Source organism: Amphiprion ocellaris, chromosome 18 (genome assembly GCF_022539595.1).
Source record: "Amphiprion ocellaris isolate individual 3 ecotype Okinawa chromosome 18, ASM2253959v1, whole genome shotgun sequence".
NCBI classification, from domain to species: domain Eukaryota; kingdom Metazoa; phylum Chordata; class Actinopteri; family Pomacentridae; genus Amphiprion; species Amphiprion ocellaris.
Window position 1 is genome coordinate 27,837,556 of NC_072783.1, and position 15,544 is coordinate 27,853,099.

The following is a 15,544-nucleotide window of genomic DNA, read 5'->3' on the forward strand; positions in this document are numbered from 1 at the left end:
CTCACAATGGGTGCCTGTGTATACCTTGACAAATGTATGCTGATATGTACATATAGCTTATTCCAGATGCTGCTCTTGGCTGTGTGAGCAGTTGCTTTCATAAGACCAAGAAAGCCCCAACAGTAAGAGGAAAACACATTTTTGGGGGGGATTTGGAGGGGTGGTCGACCAAATGTGCAGAACACACAAATCAATAGGTCTGGGGCCTGCAGTTATGTAAATGTTTGTCCAATGGAAGGCAGGCTAGCTGTGGGGAGAGCAGGGGGGGTTCAGGCCTCCAGAAGTTATTATGCAATACCAGCCAGCTGTATATAAGGCCAGACCCAGACTGAAAACCAGAGGATTTCTCTGAGCTTCCCACTTCTTTCTGGTAACAAGGTAACAACACTGATAGTGGATTGTTTCTTTTTTTCTCTCAGATTTTGAACTAAATATTTAACGTAAATGATAATTTGTGGAAAAAGGTACTTTTCTTAGACGCTGAAAAAATTGTAAATATTTAATGGAATTTGATTACACACGACTTGAGGACTTGAATTGGAACAAACTGGCAATGTGGATGACAAATTTGTCTGTCTTCTCTGCTCCTGTTCCCTGTTGTGCCGCCTTTTCTAAAACTGCCTGCACCCGACCTCTTTCTTACTTTATTCTAACTTTTTCCCCCCCCTCTGAGGTAGAATGCTGCGGTACGTTGTGGCCCTCTGCCTTCTGGCAATGTCCTGGGCACAGGACTGCCAGGTAGCCAACATCCAGGTCATGCAGAACTTTGACAGAACCAGGGTGAGTTGGAACTATAAAGAGATTTATTACGCTCTATGAAATATTCATCCTTTTTTGATGTAGTTTTATATTCAGTTTTGTGGTTAAAAATGGATGGGAATATCACTTGCATTTTAAAGGACTTTATATAATACTAATTAGACTGTAGATCAGAGATTTGTTACATCTTATATCCAAAAACAGAGTCTGTATCTCTGTTTTCCTTATCACTTTTGAATATTTTGTTCTTAAGTGTTTGATTAAAAACACTGAAATCTATCTTTTAGTATGCAGGGACATGGTATGCTGTGGGAAAGAAGGATCCAGAAGGTTTGTTCCTTCTGGACAACATCGTGGCCAATCTCAACATTGGAGAAGATGGCAAAATGACTGCAACTGCTGAGGGCAGAGTCATCATCCTCAAGTAGGTTCTGTTCTGTCCTGTCCTGTGGTGGCTTTGGAAGCTCACCTTTCCTCCACTTTAAGCAACTGTCAACTGAATCTGTGCAATTTACTACATAACTATGCTCCATGCAGAAATGTTTTTGTCTCATGTCTTTCCTGGTTTTCGTCCTTTCTTTTTAATGTCTAGCAACTGGGAAATGTGTGCCCACATGTTGGCCACCTTTGAGGACACCCTGGACCCTGCCAAGTTCAAGATGAAGTACTGGGGAGCTGCAGCCTACCTGCAGACTGGAAGTAAGTTGAAAATCATTTACATCTTTGATTTGGATAGGATCCAACTTGAATTAGCTCATTTCTGGTCTTGATGACAAAACCATCTAATAATATATAACCAGTATTTGTCAGATGAGTCATTAATATCTCACTGCCGAGTGGATTGTTGACATTAGGCCAAATGTTGATCTAACTTGCCATCAACTACAGCTCTTAAGTCCAATCCCAAATCCCTCCCCCTTGGCCCTACCCCTCCATTTTTCATGGTAGGGTAGGGTGTCCTGTCTCTTTTGGTGACTGAGTTGCAGTGGTCATCTAGTCCTTCAAACAGAGCCCAGAGGGCCATTTGAAGGGCTAGATGACCACTACCCCTCCCCCAAACAGAATGAGACACCATACCCAACATGGAAATCAAACCAAATGTTTACTTGTAAAGTTTTAACATGTCCTTCAGGAAAAAAAAGTCTGCTGATCACAATTTTGACATCACATTAGGACTAAGTATATGTGTAATTTATTGCACAATTTTAGACATGACATGCTGTCTCCATGATATGAACCAAAACTGGACCTAACTGCATATTTGCTGACATCTTTTTATTTTTAAAAGGAAATTTATAGATAGATACACATCAAAACACCTCTGATAAGCTCAGTAAATGTTGAATTTAAACGATTTATATCTGCTTCTTTGGCCTTGAGTTTCATCTCAGTGTCTCAGTTAAGAAGTGTTTCACAAACTGCCAAAGGACAATGTGGCAATGATCTAAACTCTGCCTCCCACTCACTCTCAGATGATGACCACTGGGTTATCGACACCGACTATGACAACTATGCAGTCCACTACTCCTGCAGACTTGTAGACTCCGACGGCACTTGCTTAGACAGCTACTCCTTCATCTTCTCCCGTCACCCGACTGGCCTGAGGCCAGAGGACCAGGCTATCGTCACCCAGAGGAAGACAGAGCTCTGTTTACTGGGCAAATACAGACGCGTTCCACACTCTGGTGGGTTGAGTTCAACTAAGCGCTGCTTCATTTATGCTGGGATTTATTGATTCATGTCTTTTGTCAGTTAGTGTCACTCAATAAGGTGAAAGACCAAGTGAATGATTGACTGAAGTTGTGTAAAGCCTCGTGGTCACTGGCTGAGTTGATTTACTGAAAAGATAGGCATCATTCAGTAATCAGCAAACTGTTTCTCTTCTTTGTATTGCAGGCTTCTGTCTGAACAGCGGATCTGTTGACCAACCACAGTAACCTTCTGGGACTTCATACCCATCTTCTGGTCTTGGACTGAACCCCACCTCTTAGTCGCCTCTACTGTCTCTAGCCATAGAGAGAAAAGCAGACCAATCTTCCTTAAAAATAAACTAAAAAAGATACAACTAGAAGCTGTCAAATTTAATTGACTATACTGTAAAAAGAAAGAAAGGAAAGATGTCTGTTGTTACTAGTTAACTGTTAGTTTCTCTAAATTTCCCCATTAAAAGAGGAGTTAACATTAGTCTATCCTCGAAATCTGTTGCATGTTTCTCTTTTTTTTGTATAGGAACCGCAGAATTGTTTAAGACAGTCTTGCTTATGGAAACCAGTGAAACTTTTCCAGACAATGTGAGAAACAATCGGTTGTGAAAATTTCTTTTAAAGTGAACCTGAACTGTCAGCAGTACCGCAGCTATGGATTGTGACTACCATGTTTACTACAAAAACAGGTTCATAAATCACTGGCTTTGCTTTTACACTGAAGGACGCACAGTAGTAGCACAAAAGTACATATTGTTAATAAACCTTAATAGATGCACATGTGCTTTTTAATGTGCTATAAATATACACATAGAGTAGCAGTTTGGTTGTTTCTTAATTATATGATGTGTACTTCTTGCTCCAGTTTTTGAAATAAAACATTCATACCGTGCTGGCTCGTCAATTTTTGATTGCCCTTCAAATATTTATCCGGATTCCTGGATTGCAAATAACAAATTCATGTTGTTGCTTTCGGATTCAGTCACTCAAAAGACATAAAAATCCAAGTACATGCAGAATTTTACGTTTATCTTTTATTCCTGTGCTACATTAAACAAATACAAGGGTGTGAAATGAGCTTCAGACAACAGCTTCCTGTACCACAAACAGCTGGGTTTAATTCTTGGCAGCAGGGCCTCCCACTTGGCCAACTGCTTTTGCAAACATGTGAGATGGATCAGATTCTGTGACTTTTGTTTCTGTATTTGACAAGGTCTAGTAATGTTTTTTTCTGTAAATGTTAACTGGTTTCACAGGGCTACTTTTTACTCATTTTTATTGATGTCTGAAAATACTTTTCATGTATAGTTTGACAAACTAACGTCTCACTTGTCAATTTTAGATTAACACTTTATTTTTTATTGAGACACGTTGACACTACCATCCATAGAGCGATGTCGCACATCTCTATGGATGAGGACGTCGGTCCGTCTCTCAGTCAGTTGTTCCTTCACTTTTGGCTGAAATATATCCACAAGGTGTACCTCTAGTGTCCCCTATAGGTTGACGTTTGATTTGACAGCTATTGGACATACTGCCAATAAATTTAGTACAATCATCCACGGCACCTAATGAATCAATCCTAATAACTTTTATGATCGTTTTTGTTAAGTGTTCACTTGCACAAAAACTATATTTTCACATGCTGGATGGATTAGCATACATTTAAAAACAAAACAAAAAAAAAAAAAAACAGCTTGTTGCCAAATCATACATCCGGAAGATTTTGGCAACCCTTGAATTTTCGTCCAGTCCAACCATGAGGTTGAGATTTAAGGTTTTGGATGCATGAAAAACCATTAAATGGACTGCTCTGAAATTTGATCCAAAGTTCATGTCAACATCAAGGTGAACTGTAATGAGTCACTTGTACTTTTCGTGCAGCACAAGTGCCACGTTGAAATTTAAATTCAGGGTTTTCTCTGCATACAGGAATTTTTGGAGCTCCCCAGAGGCTATAGGTAAATCACCAACACCAAAAATGATAATATTATAACCATTTTTGGGAACTGGGGCTTAACAGGAAAATGTATTGATTTCTGTCATATAAGGTCACAGCCTCATAGCCTTTATAGTACACGTCACGTTGTGCGCACTCCCTCCCCAAAAGCACATTATGAGCCAGGAAACACTCTGGAATATGTCCAATACATTATAAATACGTTCCAAACCATCGGCATTCCTATCAGCCTCAATTGCACTCTGTTCTTTGGCGTCATTAGCAAATGTTTGCATTTGAGCCAAGACGATAAACACCGTAAACATTACCCCTACTAATGAACAGCATGTTAGTATGCTAAGATTAGCATTAAGATCAAAGTTCCACTGCCTTTACATGGATCACTGACATGATCAAACATCCAAAAAGTGCTGATGTGTTGGAGGGAGAGTTACATCTTTATTGCACTTTTGTGTACAGTACAGAGCATGGCAAAACAGCTTCAGAGCACATGATTACAATGGAGGAAGTAACTTCAAAAAATAGCAAACTAGATAAACGTTGGTGAAGCAATATGATTCTCAGACAGCACTGTTCAAAAAGATACTTAGCCCAAGTTAAAACAACTACTGATAAGATGAAACAGCAATGGTCTGTCTGTCCGTCTTACTGTAAGTCAATCCAGTCACATTGCCAGGGCTGCAGGAATAAAGACACCTTAACCCCTTTTCCCCTACCAAGAGGACCTTCAGTAATCCCTGCCTTAAATAGTTTAGTACAAGGAATTAACTCGTGCAATCTCATTGCAGCCTTACAGGGCTGCAGGCTTGAAAAGTCAAGGTGGAAATGGAAGTGAGCTTCACTTGAACAGAAAGAATACACGGAAAAGCTGCCAAATGTGACCAGTTAAGCTCTGCACTGTATTATCTTTCAGGTCTGGTTAAGTTTAGGCGAACAAAACTATGTGGTTAAGGGGTAAATAAATATTGGCCATGGTTACAGTGACATGGTTCAGCAAGGTTTATCCAACTGCTTGCATCATGATAGGCAGAGAAACACTTCGAGACATTGTAATCAGGTACAACCACCAAGGGTATAAATAGAGAATACATGGCAGGCAGATTGTAATTATCTTTACACATAGCTGAAAACACAAAAAAGCAAAACATTTTCCCTGTTATTTTGCTCTTCACATCAGTACTGCCAAATGGCAAATGAGCACTGCTGATTTTCTAAGATCAATGCAAATATGGTGAAGAAAAAAGCCAAAGGTGCTGTTACTGAAACTAGGAGTAGATAATTGGTGTGTTTTAGCTGATTTACCAATGGAAGATTTTGGGCAGGTTTGTAAACTTTAATGGACAATAAAATAAGGAACATCCCTATAAAGAAACAAAAAAAGACAGTAGATCACCCAAGAATAAATACTTAAATCAAATACACACAACCATAAAAACAACCAGAATTCATTAAGAGCTTCACAAACATTGTAAAATACAAATAGTGGAGGACCTCAAAAATAATCATATGAAAGGATCTTTTTTCTGTAAATGATTTCATCTTAGGCCTCATGATAGTCTAATGGCAAAAAGAACTGGAGCATATAGATGGCATGAATATGTAAATACTTTTAGCCAGTTTCTAAATAACTCTAAGGTGATGGGGATATGAAATATGCATTTTTAAATTGTCATTGGAGTCCCTTTTATATAAACATAACATTTTATGAAGTGAAGTATTTGGGTCTTGTGTAAGACATCCCTTGGAGTGAAACAAAGAGCCTAAGGCAGTAATAATGAGATTTTTCATGATTTATGGAAACTACATACACAATCCTTCTTGGAAAATAACATGTCTCATTATTTGCATTACTGAAAGCATAAGTTTCCTTCAACTGATTATTATGACACCACAAGGCATATTTCAAACTTATCTTACATGAGCCACATTGCAGTATATTCAGTTTATGGAAATCAAAACAAAATAGCACAAAGGTATGCAAGTAGCTTTCTGTCTTAGCTTTCACCTTTGTTGCTCACAACAGTGCTGTGTTTATGGAAATCAGTGTCTAAAACTGCCTGTTCGAGGTTTTCAAATTTTCCCCCAGACAGCTGTTTACAATACATTTTGAGGGGGTTACATCTTCTGAATGGATCTAATGATCTAGCACAGTGGTTCCCAACCCCATTGGTTTGTGATCTATGCAATATTGCTGCCCTCTTGGGTGAAGGCAGCTCCTGACACCCAGACTGGGAAACACTGGTCTAGAATCTGTGCTAGCTTAGGCGAGGCAGTAGTCAATGTGAGCCAGCAGCTCTCTGTGGCGACTGGTGGGATATGGGGTGCGACACTTTGGGCACTCCAAGAAACTCTCATCCAGGAGGTTGGTGACTTTAGATGGGGATGTGGGGCCAAGAGGGTCATCAATAGTAAGACGCTCAAACTCGAGCCTGTTGTATGAGCTTGGCTCTGAAAAGCGTGCATTTGGCTGCTTCTGAAATGGAGGAACATAAATCTACATTAATTTAGCAGAAGCTTTGGAGCAAAGAGACACTAATAGACTAAAGTTAGACTTTAAAAAAGTAACAAATATATGGTTGCGACACCTTAAAACACTTACAGCAGACTCCAGTTTAGCAATCTGATCACGGGCCTTACGAAGCTCCTTCAGCACCTTATGTAACTGATGCTGCATGCTCTGACGATCAATTTTCTCATTCTCAAAGTCCTTGGCAGAGAGTTGGATCTTAGGAGGGGCAGAAGTATATGAGAAGTAGAGGACACAAGTGGGAACAGTTTGGACTGCACTACTCACTTAAAACTGTTGCAATTCTGTGCTGACAGATTTTCCACTCATAACTGGGTGGTGAACATTCAGATTGTGTTACCAGTAAGGGCTAGTCGAAATGTTGATTTGGAACTCTCACGAACACAATGCATAATATAGCATCAAAGTTTCATTGGATTTATTGAGAGGGTAAAAATGTCTGTATGTTTGCCAAGTCTTACCTGTTGTTCCAGTACTGCAATTCTCCTCTGTTCTTCATTTTGGCTCAGAAGAGACTTCTGCAGCATATTTACCTGTGAAAGCGAAATTTTCAAGGCATGGTAAATATATTCATATAGCACCTTTCAAAAGCAAAGCGCAATGCCATTTTTCAATCCTTTTTAATACAGATAAACCTGGAATTAGATTATATTTTAATATGCACAGATATCTATTGTGCTCTTGTAAAGTAAATTATAACTGGTGATGGATGAGGTCTTCCTATTCTCTGTTTACAATCCTATAAAAGCAGACTCCTGCTTATGCATCACGAGTGCTTTAATATATTGAGTGAATAACTTTGACAACATTAGGAAAGTGTGACTACAGGTAATAAAACAGAGTTTGGGAATGTTACCTGCAGTAGAAGCTCAGCGGATCTCTTCCGTTCCTCTTCCAGTCGAATTTCCATGTTGTCCAGTTCCGCTCTCATTCTGTCTGCCCGCTCAGACGATACGTGTCTCTCCTCATTCACTGCATGTCTGGATGCGATATTTGTGTAATCCACCAAAATAAATATTGGTATGTGTCTTGTTCACCCTCTATCCTGTCTATAGTGTTTAAATGGTCAAATAACACTAGTTTCAAGCCTATATACAGTATTTCAACTTTGTATTCAACAACCTAGAATCCAAGGTCAGTAAAATATAACACTATTTTTGGCACGACAAACTGAGAATTCAACCAAGTAAAATGGTTAATGAATGGTTTTGAAAAGTACACATCGAACTTAACCTGTAGTTTGGCCTTTTCTAACCACAGGCCTATGAGGTTTTAATGCACTAGTCATATTTGCAGTGACACTGTGAGACTATGACTGTGTGACAGCCACCTCTGTTTGATACCTACAACCACAGCAGACTTGCTTTACCTGTTGCTCAGTCGTTCTGCCTGCAGCTGCATCTTGGCTTCCTCCAGCTCTTTGCGTTTCACATCGTACTTCATCAGAAAGGATGACAACTCGCTGCACTTGCCCTCGTACTTCCTCTGCAGCGCTGACATCTCCTCCTGGACCCTGGTGACCTGCTCCCTCTGAGACTGCATTGCAACCTGAGCTTTCATGGTCTGCAGAGTGAGGAAAACAAACGTTGCAGGATGGTGTATGTTTTCTGTCAGCTCATTTATTCTAACAGAGTTCAACAGAACACTAACAAAGATGTCCAAACATAGAAGTAATGGACGTTGGGGGTTAGTCCAGTTACATCCTGATTTGGTGCTAAATCCACGATAGAGAGACTGCAAGAATAGTCACTAACATGAGCAGTCACAAGATTCAGAATATAGTCATTAATCAGGCAGTAAATCTGTGCTAGACAGGAACTCCTGGAAGAAGAATTTAGTCAAAATGACTAAATGGTGATTAAATGAAATCTTTTCAGCATTTACCTGCTCCCTCTGCACACTGAGCTCCTGTTGGGTTCTGGAAACTTGATCTTTTTGGTTCTCCAGGTCTTTTTGCAACCCTAACATCAGCTGGTCATAGTGGCTTTTCAGCTGAGATTCCTTTTCTGGACCTGCTGAGTTGTCAGAAGCTGAGACAAGAAGTGTTAGCAAGCAAATTAAAAAGCTAATCAAAAATATTAATGGCAGTCGTTATGTAAAATAACTGGAATTCAGCATTGTCTATGTAAATATTTATGCAATTCCTGATATTTTGTATTCTAGCATTATTACCTATCTAATCTTTTGTCACTCATAGCTGGTTGCGGTTTAATTTTTTTATGTTGTTGCTAAAGAATAATTTTAGTCAAGCAGCTAACGGCTCCTAACTTCCCTTTTTTGCATTATATACGACATGCAGCAAAGCACAAAATTCCATGTTTGTTAATTTCATTTTAAGACTTCACCAGAAAATGTTAATGTACTGTATGAGCGTGTTAAACAATGTGAGCATGACAGATATTGTTACCCTCTGAACTGGACTCCTGCTTGGGTTGCTCCTGCTTTGCCTGAGCCAGCTGCTGCTCCAGCTCCATTGTACGGGTGAGGACAGACTGCACGTAAGCTTCTCTCTGCTGGTCATATACCAGCCACTGCTGATTCTTCTCCAGAGCCTGGTGGTGAGATGCACAAGCCCTATAATGCTACACTCTTTTCTGTATATGTGGACATTACAATTGTTAAAATTTAAGGACACTCAAAGGAAAAGAACACCGTGTCTCCATTGTATTTTCCTCTTTGCAGATGACAGTGACAGGAGCTTGGCTATGTGCCCAAACTGAACTACCTAAGTAATAAAAAATTAATCCTAAATATATTGGAAATATTAAATGATGAATTTCAGAGATTTTACTCCCTTAGCCCTGAACAGAAGGTAATGCAACTATGAGAGTCAAATATAGTAATTGGCAAGAAGATTTTAGTATCCAAAAAAAAAAAAGTATTTAATAGAAGAAATGTACTTACTCGAAATACTAACAGGCATGCATAAGCACACAAATTAAACAACTGACTGTACTCACATCTCTCAGCTGATCTTGTACCAGTGCCAAGTCTGCAGGAGGTACCTGTCCATTCTGAGGAGAGAAAAACATTCTTTAAAGTAAACCCAAGTCTCATACACGTGGTATTTGGCATCAACACTTGTATACTATTTAGTTCTCAGAAAGATCTTCTATGTTTAGTTGTACTCATTTCTAAATTAAAATTCATTTGAATCGAATTTGTAAGTTCTCATTATAAAAACATCAGTGCATCAAACCACATTGTGCAGCTGCTGTGCGTATCTCATCCTCCTTGTTATCGTTATTCTAGACATAGTGCTGTTGTGAAGGAACATTCAAAAATAACTTTTGACGTTGATCCAAGACAAGTGAAGATGTTCTAATAGCAAATCTTCAAACTTGTCATTCTGAAGAACTTCATGTTTTTTTGTTTGTGTCTGCTGTTCAGTTTATTCCGTTTTCAGGGGAAAGTCTCAACAGACACTAAATACTGCAGGTCTGCCACAGGCTTAAAAAAATAAAAACCACACAGCATCTTGCTGGTTTAAATTATTCATCTTCTTAATTTTTAATAATGCAAGAAAAGAAAACTCAAGAGCAAGTGATCAATCTAGGCATTACTTTTTCAGAGACTTGGCCACAGGACCTGAGGCGTCAACCCAGAGGGCAAATTCCTCGACGTCCATCTCTGGAGGATCGTCGCTCATCTCATAATTCTACCACCTTGACCCTGTGGTGTACATGTCTGAGCCCGTCCAACACCCAAGCTGTCGCAAACCCTTTCACAACAATGTTACAGTAAGCATCTAAACAATCATCTATGTGCTAAGGCTCCGTGAGCTCTTTCTTTACCAGACAAGCTTGTCAACTTTTCCAGATGGATTTAAACGTATGTCCCATAAGCTAAGCCTACTAACAGCTTTTGAGAATCCAGGAAAGCTGAAGGGAAAGGGTAGGGGTGAGGGGCTTCTGGGTCAGATTATTTCTAGGAATGCAAAACAAGATAAACCAAGAGCTTTGAAAGTGGACAGTTTTCCTGGAAGTTTACCATCATAACATAAACACAAGGGAATCAAACATTTGGAACTGAAACACGGTGACATCAAAAAATACGCTGTCTTCAAAGCTATGTTTTTTTTTGTTTGTTTTGTTTTTAACATTCATTTCTGTTCTTACTTTCCATTCTAATGCTTCAAATCCTTGGGCTGAAAACTCTACTTGAAATGTTAAGAAAACAGCCTAAGAACATTTAAGGATTCTGGTGACCTTTCTAGCTTCAAAAAAAATAATCTGTATCCTTCTGGTAAAAGTCTTCACTTTACTTTCTCCAAACTCCATTTTTTTCAGGCTCTAGCCTCAACTGATGCAATAATGTAACCACAGTGGGAGCAGGGAGATATAAAAAGAAAAACCTTTTCGATAACACTGTTTGGAGCATCAGTGAATAATGGGCTTATTGTTCTCTGTAACCGCTTATGATTAGAATATCAAGAAATCAGAATAAACTGTGCAGAAGGACGACTCCAGGACAAAGTGTTCTGACAATTAAAAAAGTAAGTTGTTTTCCCTTATACTACCTTGAACTGAGCACAACTACGGGCCCTAACAGATCTATTTTTTCCCCCAACAGAAGAAGGTATGTGATGAGCCTTCAGCCATACAAATTCCTCAAGTCCCTACTTGTGATTCTTTCACCTAAGTTTCTGCAGAAGCCATAAAGAACTGTGATAACCTCTCGAGTGACCACAGCAGGAGCAGTTGTACTAAAAGAATCAAAGGGATCCTTTTGAAATAGGATAATATCCTACAGTTGTGAGTGAAGGGGCAACTACAGATTCACCAAAAGCTCTTGCACTGATGATTTTGACAATAACATGACTTATACAATCCTGGAAGTGGACAAAGATGCTATTTTATCTTTCATGAAGCTACTGTAAAGTTGCGTGTTGTTGCATGTGTATACATATTTACAGTACTTCCTTTTGAACCACATACTATCTGGAAATGTAACTTTCATTACAGCAAATTAACAAAGCTGCTCCAGAGAGAAGGAAATGCCAGCAAATGAGGAAAACAATCAGAGGTCACACATTGCCACCTAGTGGACAAAGGATCAGCTACACATGCATTTCCAAACAAATCTCCTTTCATGTAGCAGAACCACAGAAAAAAAATCACTTGAGGCATACAATGAATCTGCAAAAATGAGAATGACAAAAAATAAACCTTATGCATGCTAACTACTGATCAAAACAGAACCTACAACTATTCAAAAACCTGACAAGAGGCAAATATCACACCAATTATGAATAAGGCATACATAATAAGACCTTAGCGTTCCTGGATCGTGAGTCAAATAATAACTACAGTGGATTTATATTTGTGAAAACTACTACAATGCGATAGAAAACATGTCCTGTAGATACAGAAGAAAAATCTTAGAAGAGGATATTACAAAGGGAGGCAGAGGACAGAAAGCTGTTGCAGGATTTAATCCTAGGCCATGGGGAAAATATGTTGTCAGAGGGAGGGATGTAACTACTCAACCAACCCTGTTTCTTAGTGAGTTGACAAAAAAGGGGAGTGACTTTTTCCCCGGGTTTTCCAACAATTGTTGCTCATTGTTTTTATCCATGGCTTCACATTTTGAAATAAAATAATTGCAATCTCCTATTCCTGCATAACTACGGTAGGTTACTGATTAAGCACTCATTATACTATTAATATTTCTTATTATGTACCAGCACAAATAGTAGGTCAGACACATGTTAAAGCCAATGATTATCAGGAGAGATTCCTAATAAGGCAACTGGTCATGTGGAAGAGGAGATTTTTTTTTCTTCTGACTAATTAGAACATCTAGACAGATATAGAGGCTACAAGGTCAACCTACCACCACCTGGGCTTCGTTGGACTGACATCGGGCAGAAACAGTGGCCAGCTTGTTTTTCAGATTCTCCGTCTCCTGTGACAAGTTCTGGAACAACACGTCCCTCTGCTCTGCCTCTCTCCTCCGCTGCTCCAGCTGGGCTTGCAGCGATGCCACCACCTGAAATACACAACAGTACGAAATAAAGATCAATCTGACTAGGCTCTACAACATACATGTCAGCTGGATTTCCTTTTTAAACCTTTGTTTAAGCAGAGACAGCCTGTGAAGATTGTTTTGTTTTCCAGGCAATTATCTTCTTCATACAACTTGCATTACATGGCTGGCAGTCTAGTGGCACTGCACATTCAGGATCTTTGGTTTTCTCACTTTTGTTGATGGGCGTTAACGACGAAGAGGGAAGCATAATTAATGTCTGGGCAAAACAAAATGCTGATACTCCATTAACTAGTGTGTCATCTTCAAGTTTGGTTGATTTCATTCTGTCTGGCCAAAATTGGAAAACAAGTTCTGCAACAATAGAACTGAGATTTCACAAGGATAAGCAACGACCGCAAATAAATACCTCGAATTTATACAGCACTGGCATAAATAGTCACAAGTCGTGAATACCAATACATACACACATCCATTACAGAGGAAGACAGTTAGTTTATAAATGTCAAGTCAACGGCACAAAACACTGTGGGTGAGTATGCAGTTTCTGCTGGTTGTCTAAACTTCACTGTGCTGAGCTGCTGTCAAGATTGGATAGAAGCTATTTCCCCCCCAACTCTTTTTGTGGCAGTTCATTGAAATTCGAGCATGATTTCCTCCCCCCCATTCTGACAGTTGTCTGCAGCCAACAATACATATGCCACCAATACAATGCCAAAAGTGCAAAAATTCCTCACAAGTAGAGTAGTACTCTCAAAGACGCAGCTGTAGGAAAATCTCCTCATTCTGAGCACAAAAGTGCTGCCTCAGGGTGTCTGAATGTGTCTATCTGTATCCATGTTTACAGATGATTTCTTGATGGATATATCTATACCAGTCAGCTATGCATGTGATTTTTAACCATATATTTCTGCACAGAGCTGTCACGTCATACCTCTCCTCCTCTAGCTGACAGCTGCTGTCTCAGAGTTTCAAGCTCCTGCTCTTTAACCAGCAGCTGCTGATTGTTCCTCTCTCGCAGCGTCTCAAGGGAGAGAATCCTCTGAAATTATAAGAATTTCATACAAGATAAGGCCAAAAGGAGCTAAATGACAGACAGGCATGCAAGTTAACCCCCAAACTCCTTGATATGACTGTGAAACCAAACACTTTATTTACCTCCAGCAGCTTGCTTTTGTCTGATTCAGGTGGTTTGACATGTCGTTTGGCCAGTTCATCAATCTTCCTTCTCAGGTGAGCGTTCTCCTTCCTGACTTTCTCCAGCTCTGCTTCAGTCTTGGAGGCAGAGCTGCTGGATTTGAAACCCAACTTGGTGACGATGGTCTCTTTGGCTCCTTTAGATGTCATGGATGCTTAGCTTGTATTGAGAACCAGAGCAGTCTAGGGAGACAAGTAATTTTACAAAGTGACTGTTTTGATGTGAAATTCACCAGAAGGTATTTTATTTTAATTTGAATTAAACAATTTGCACAAATGCTCAAACTGAAGAGGAGCTTGAAACACAGCATTAGCTATAAAACAGCCCACAGGAGAACGAAATGAAAAACGGTGGTAGACGTAGTACTGAATATTAACAATAAACTGTGCAAAGGTCTTACAGTTTGTAACAGAGATAACTACAAAGAACAAATTAGCCTGTGCTTTTAATGTTTATAGGCCGAGTAAATTAACCTTTGTTACTCACACCTTACGCTGATACGCATTCTAAAAATGTGTCTTTTAACAGAACCGCTTAAACAGATAGTTTAGTTTTAAAAAGCCAAGAAAGAAAAAGACAGAAACTGACAGCTAACGTTACACTAGGTATGTCTTTGCACCTGTCTTTAGTCGCTACCTAACATAAAATACCAAAATACTGTATAATTTACCAGCTCCCCATGTTTTAATACAGAACAAGCTTACTCTCAAAGATAAATACGAAATATTTTAGACTTACAGACGAAGCAGGCTGAAGAAATCCTGACAGTAAACAGTCTGTGTGTGAGGTGACCGTTTTTTAAACACTTTCGTTTCCTGAAGTTTGAATTGCAGCGCGTTTACGTCATGTCCGTGACGCGGTACGTCGAGAGGCGTCTGCTCATGTATTCCGGAGTGTGCCGAAATATAGCACGTTGGGCGGTGCAGTGAAGGAAAATATGACGATTTCTCAAAATCTCTGCAGAAATAATTTAAAATACTGCAACTTAACACTCTTTCACTTTACATACTAAACATTTTACATTGAAATCAATTGGGGAATAGCTTTTTGGGGTCTTTCACGACGGATTCATTTCTACACCGGGCTGTCCGTTACACTGAATGAAGCGAGCAGACAGATGAAAGCTAGTTTGGCCACCTAAACGTGTTTGTCGTGTCTACGCTGTAACTGCAGCTTCCCCAAAGCAATCCACCTTTCCATCAAATGGAAATGACACTTTATGGAAATCAACTACGAAACTGCTTCAATTCATGTGCACTTCCAGTGTGGTTTCTGATTACAGCAATTACTGGAATCCATCATCAAGGATCATCAAATACTGAAGTCTGAAACTGTATAAAGGACATGTTCAAATGAACAAACTGAACTAACTACACTAAACAAAAAATATAAATTCAGGATGCAAATGG

General features: G+C 39.4%; 2 protein-coding genes across 2 annotated transcripts; one reads left to right on the forward strand and one right to left on the reverse strand.

The window, feature by feature from the left end:
- Window positions 1-327: 327 nt before the first annotated feature.
- On the forward strand, window positions 328-3,354 carry rbp4 (retinol binding protein 4, plasma). Its single transcript, XM_023276994.3, has 6 exons — window positions 328-378; window positions 678-780; window positions 1,047-1,183; window positions 1,352-1,458; window positions 2,232-2,444; window positions 2,656-3,354. The coding sequence occupies exons 2-6, from the start codon at window positions 679-681 to the stop codon at window positions 2,694-2,696; spliced, it is 600 nt and encodes a 199-aa protein (XP_023132762.1). The 5' UTR covers window positions 328-378; window position 678; the 3' UTR covers window positions 2,697-3,354.
- cep55l (centrosomal protein 55 like) lies at window positions 2,969-14,959 on the reverse strand. The gene is made up of 12 exons (XM_023276988.3): window positions 14,874-14,959; window positions 14,096-14,317; window positions 13,872-13,979; window positions 12,785-12,940; window positions 9,910-9,963; window positions 9,357-9,501; window positions 8,834-8,979; window positions 8,319-8,512; window positions 7,806-7,929; window positions 7,411-7,482; window positions 7,022-7,147; window positions 2,969-6,895 (listed from the first exon to the last, which is right to left on the reverse strand). Exons 2-12 carry the CDS (start codon window positions 14,282-14,284, stop codon window positions 6,683-6,685), a joined length of 1,527 nt encoding a protein of 508 aa, XP_023132756.1. The 5' UTR covers window positions 14,285-14,317; window positions 14,874-14,959; the 3' UTR covers window positions 2,969-6,682.
- Between the last annotated feature and the right edge of the window lie 585 nt (window positions 14,960-15,544).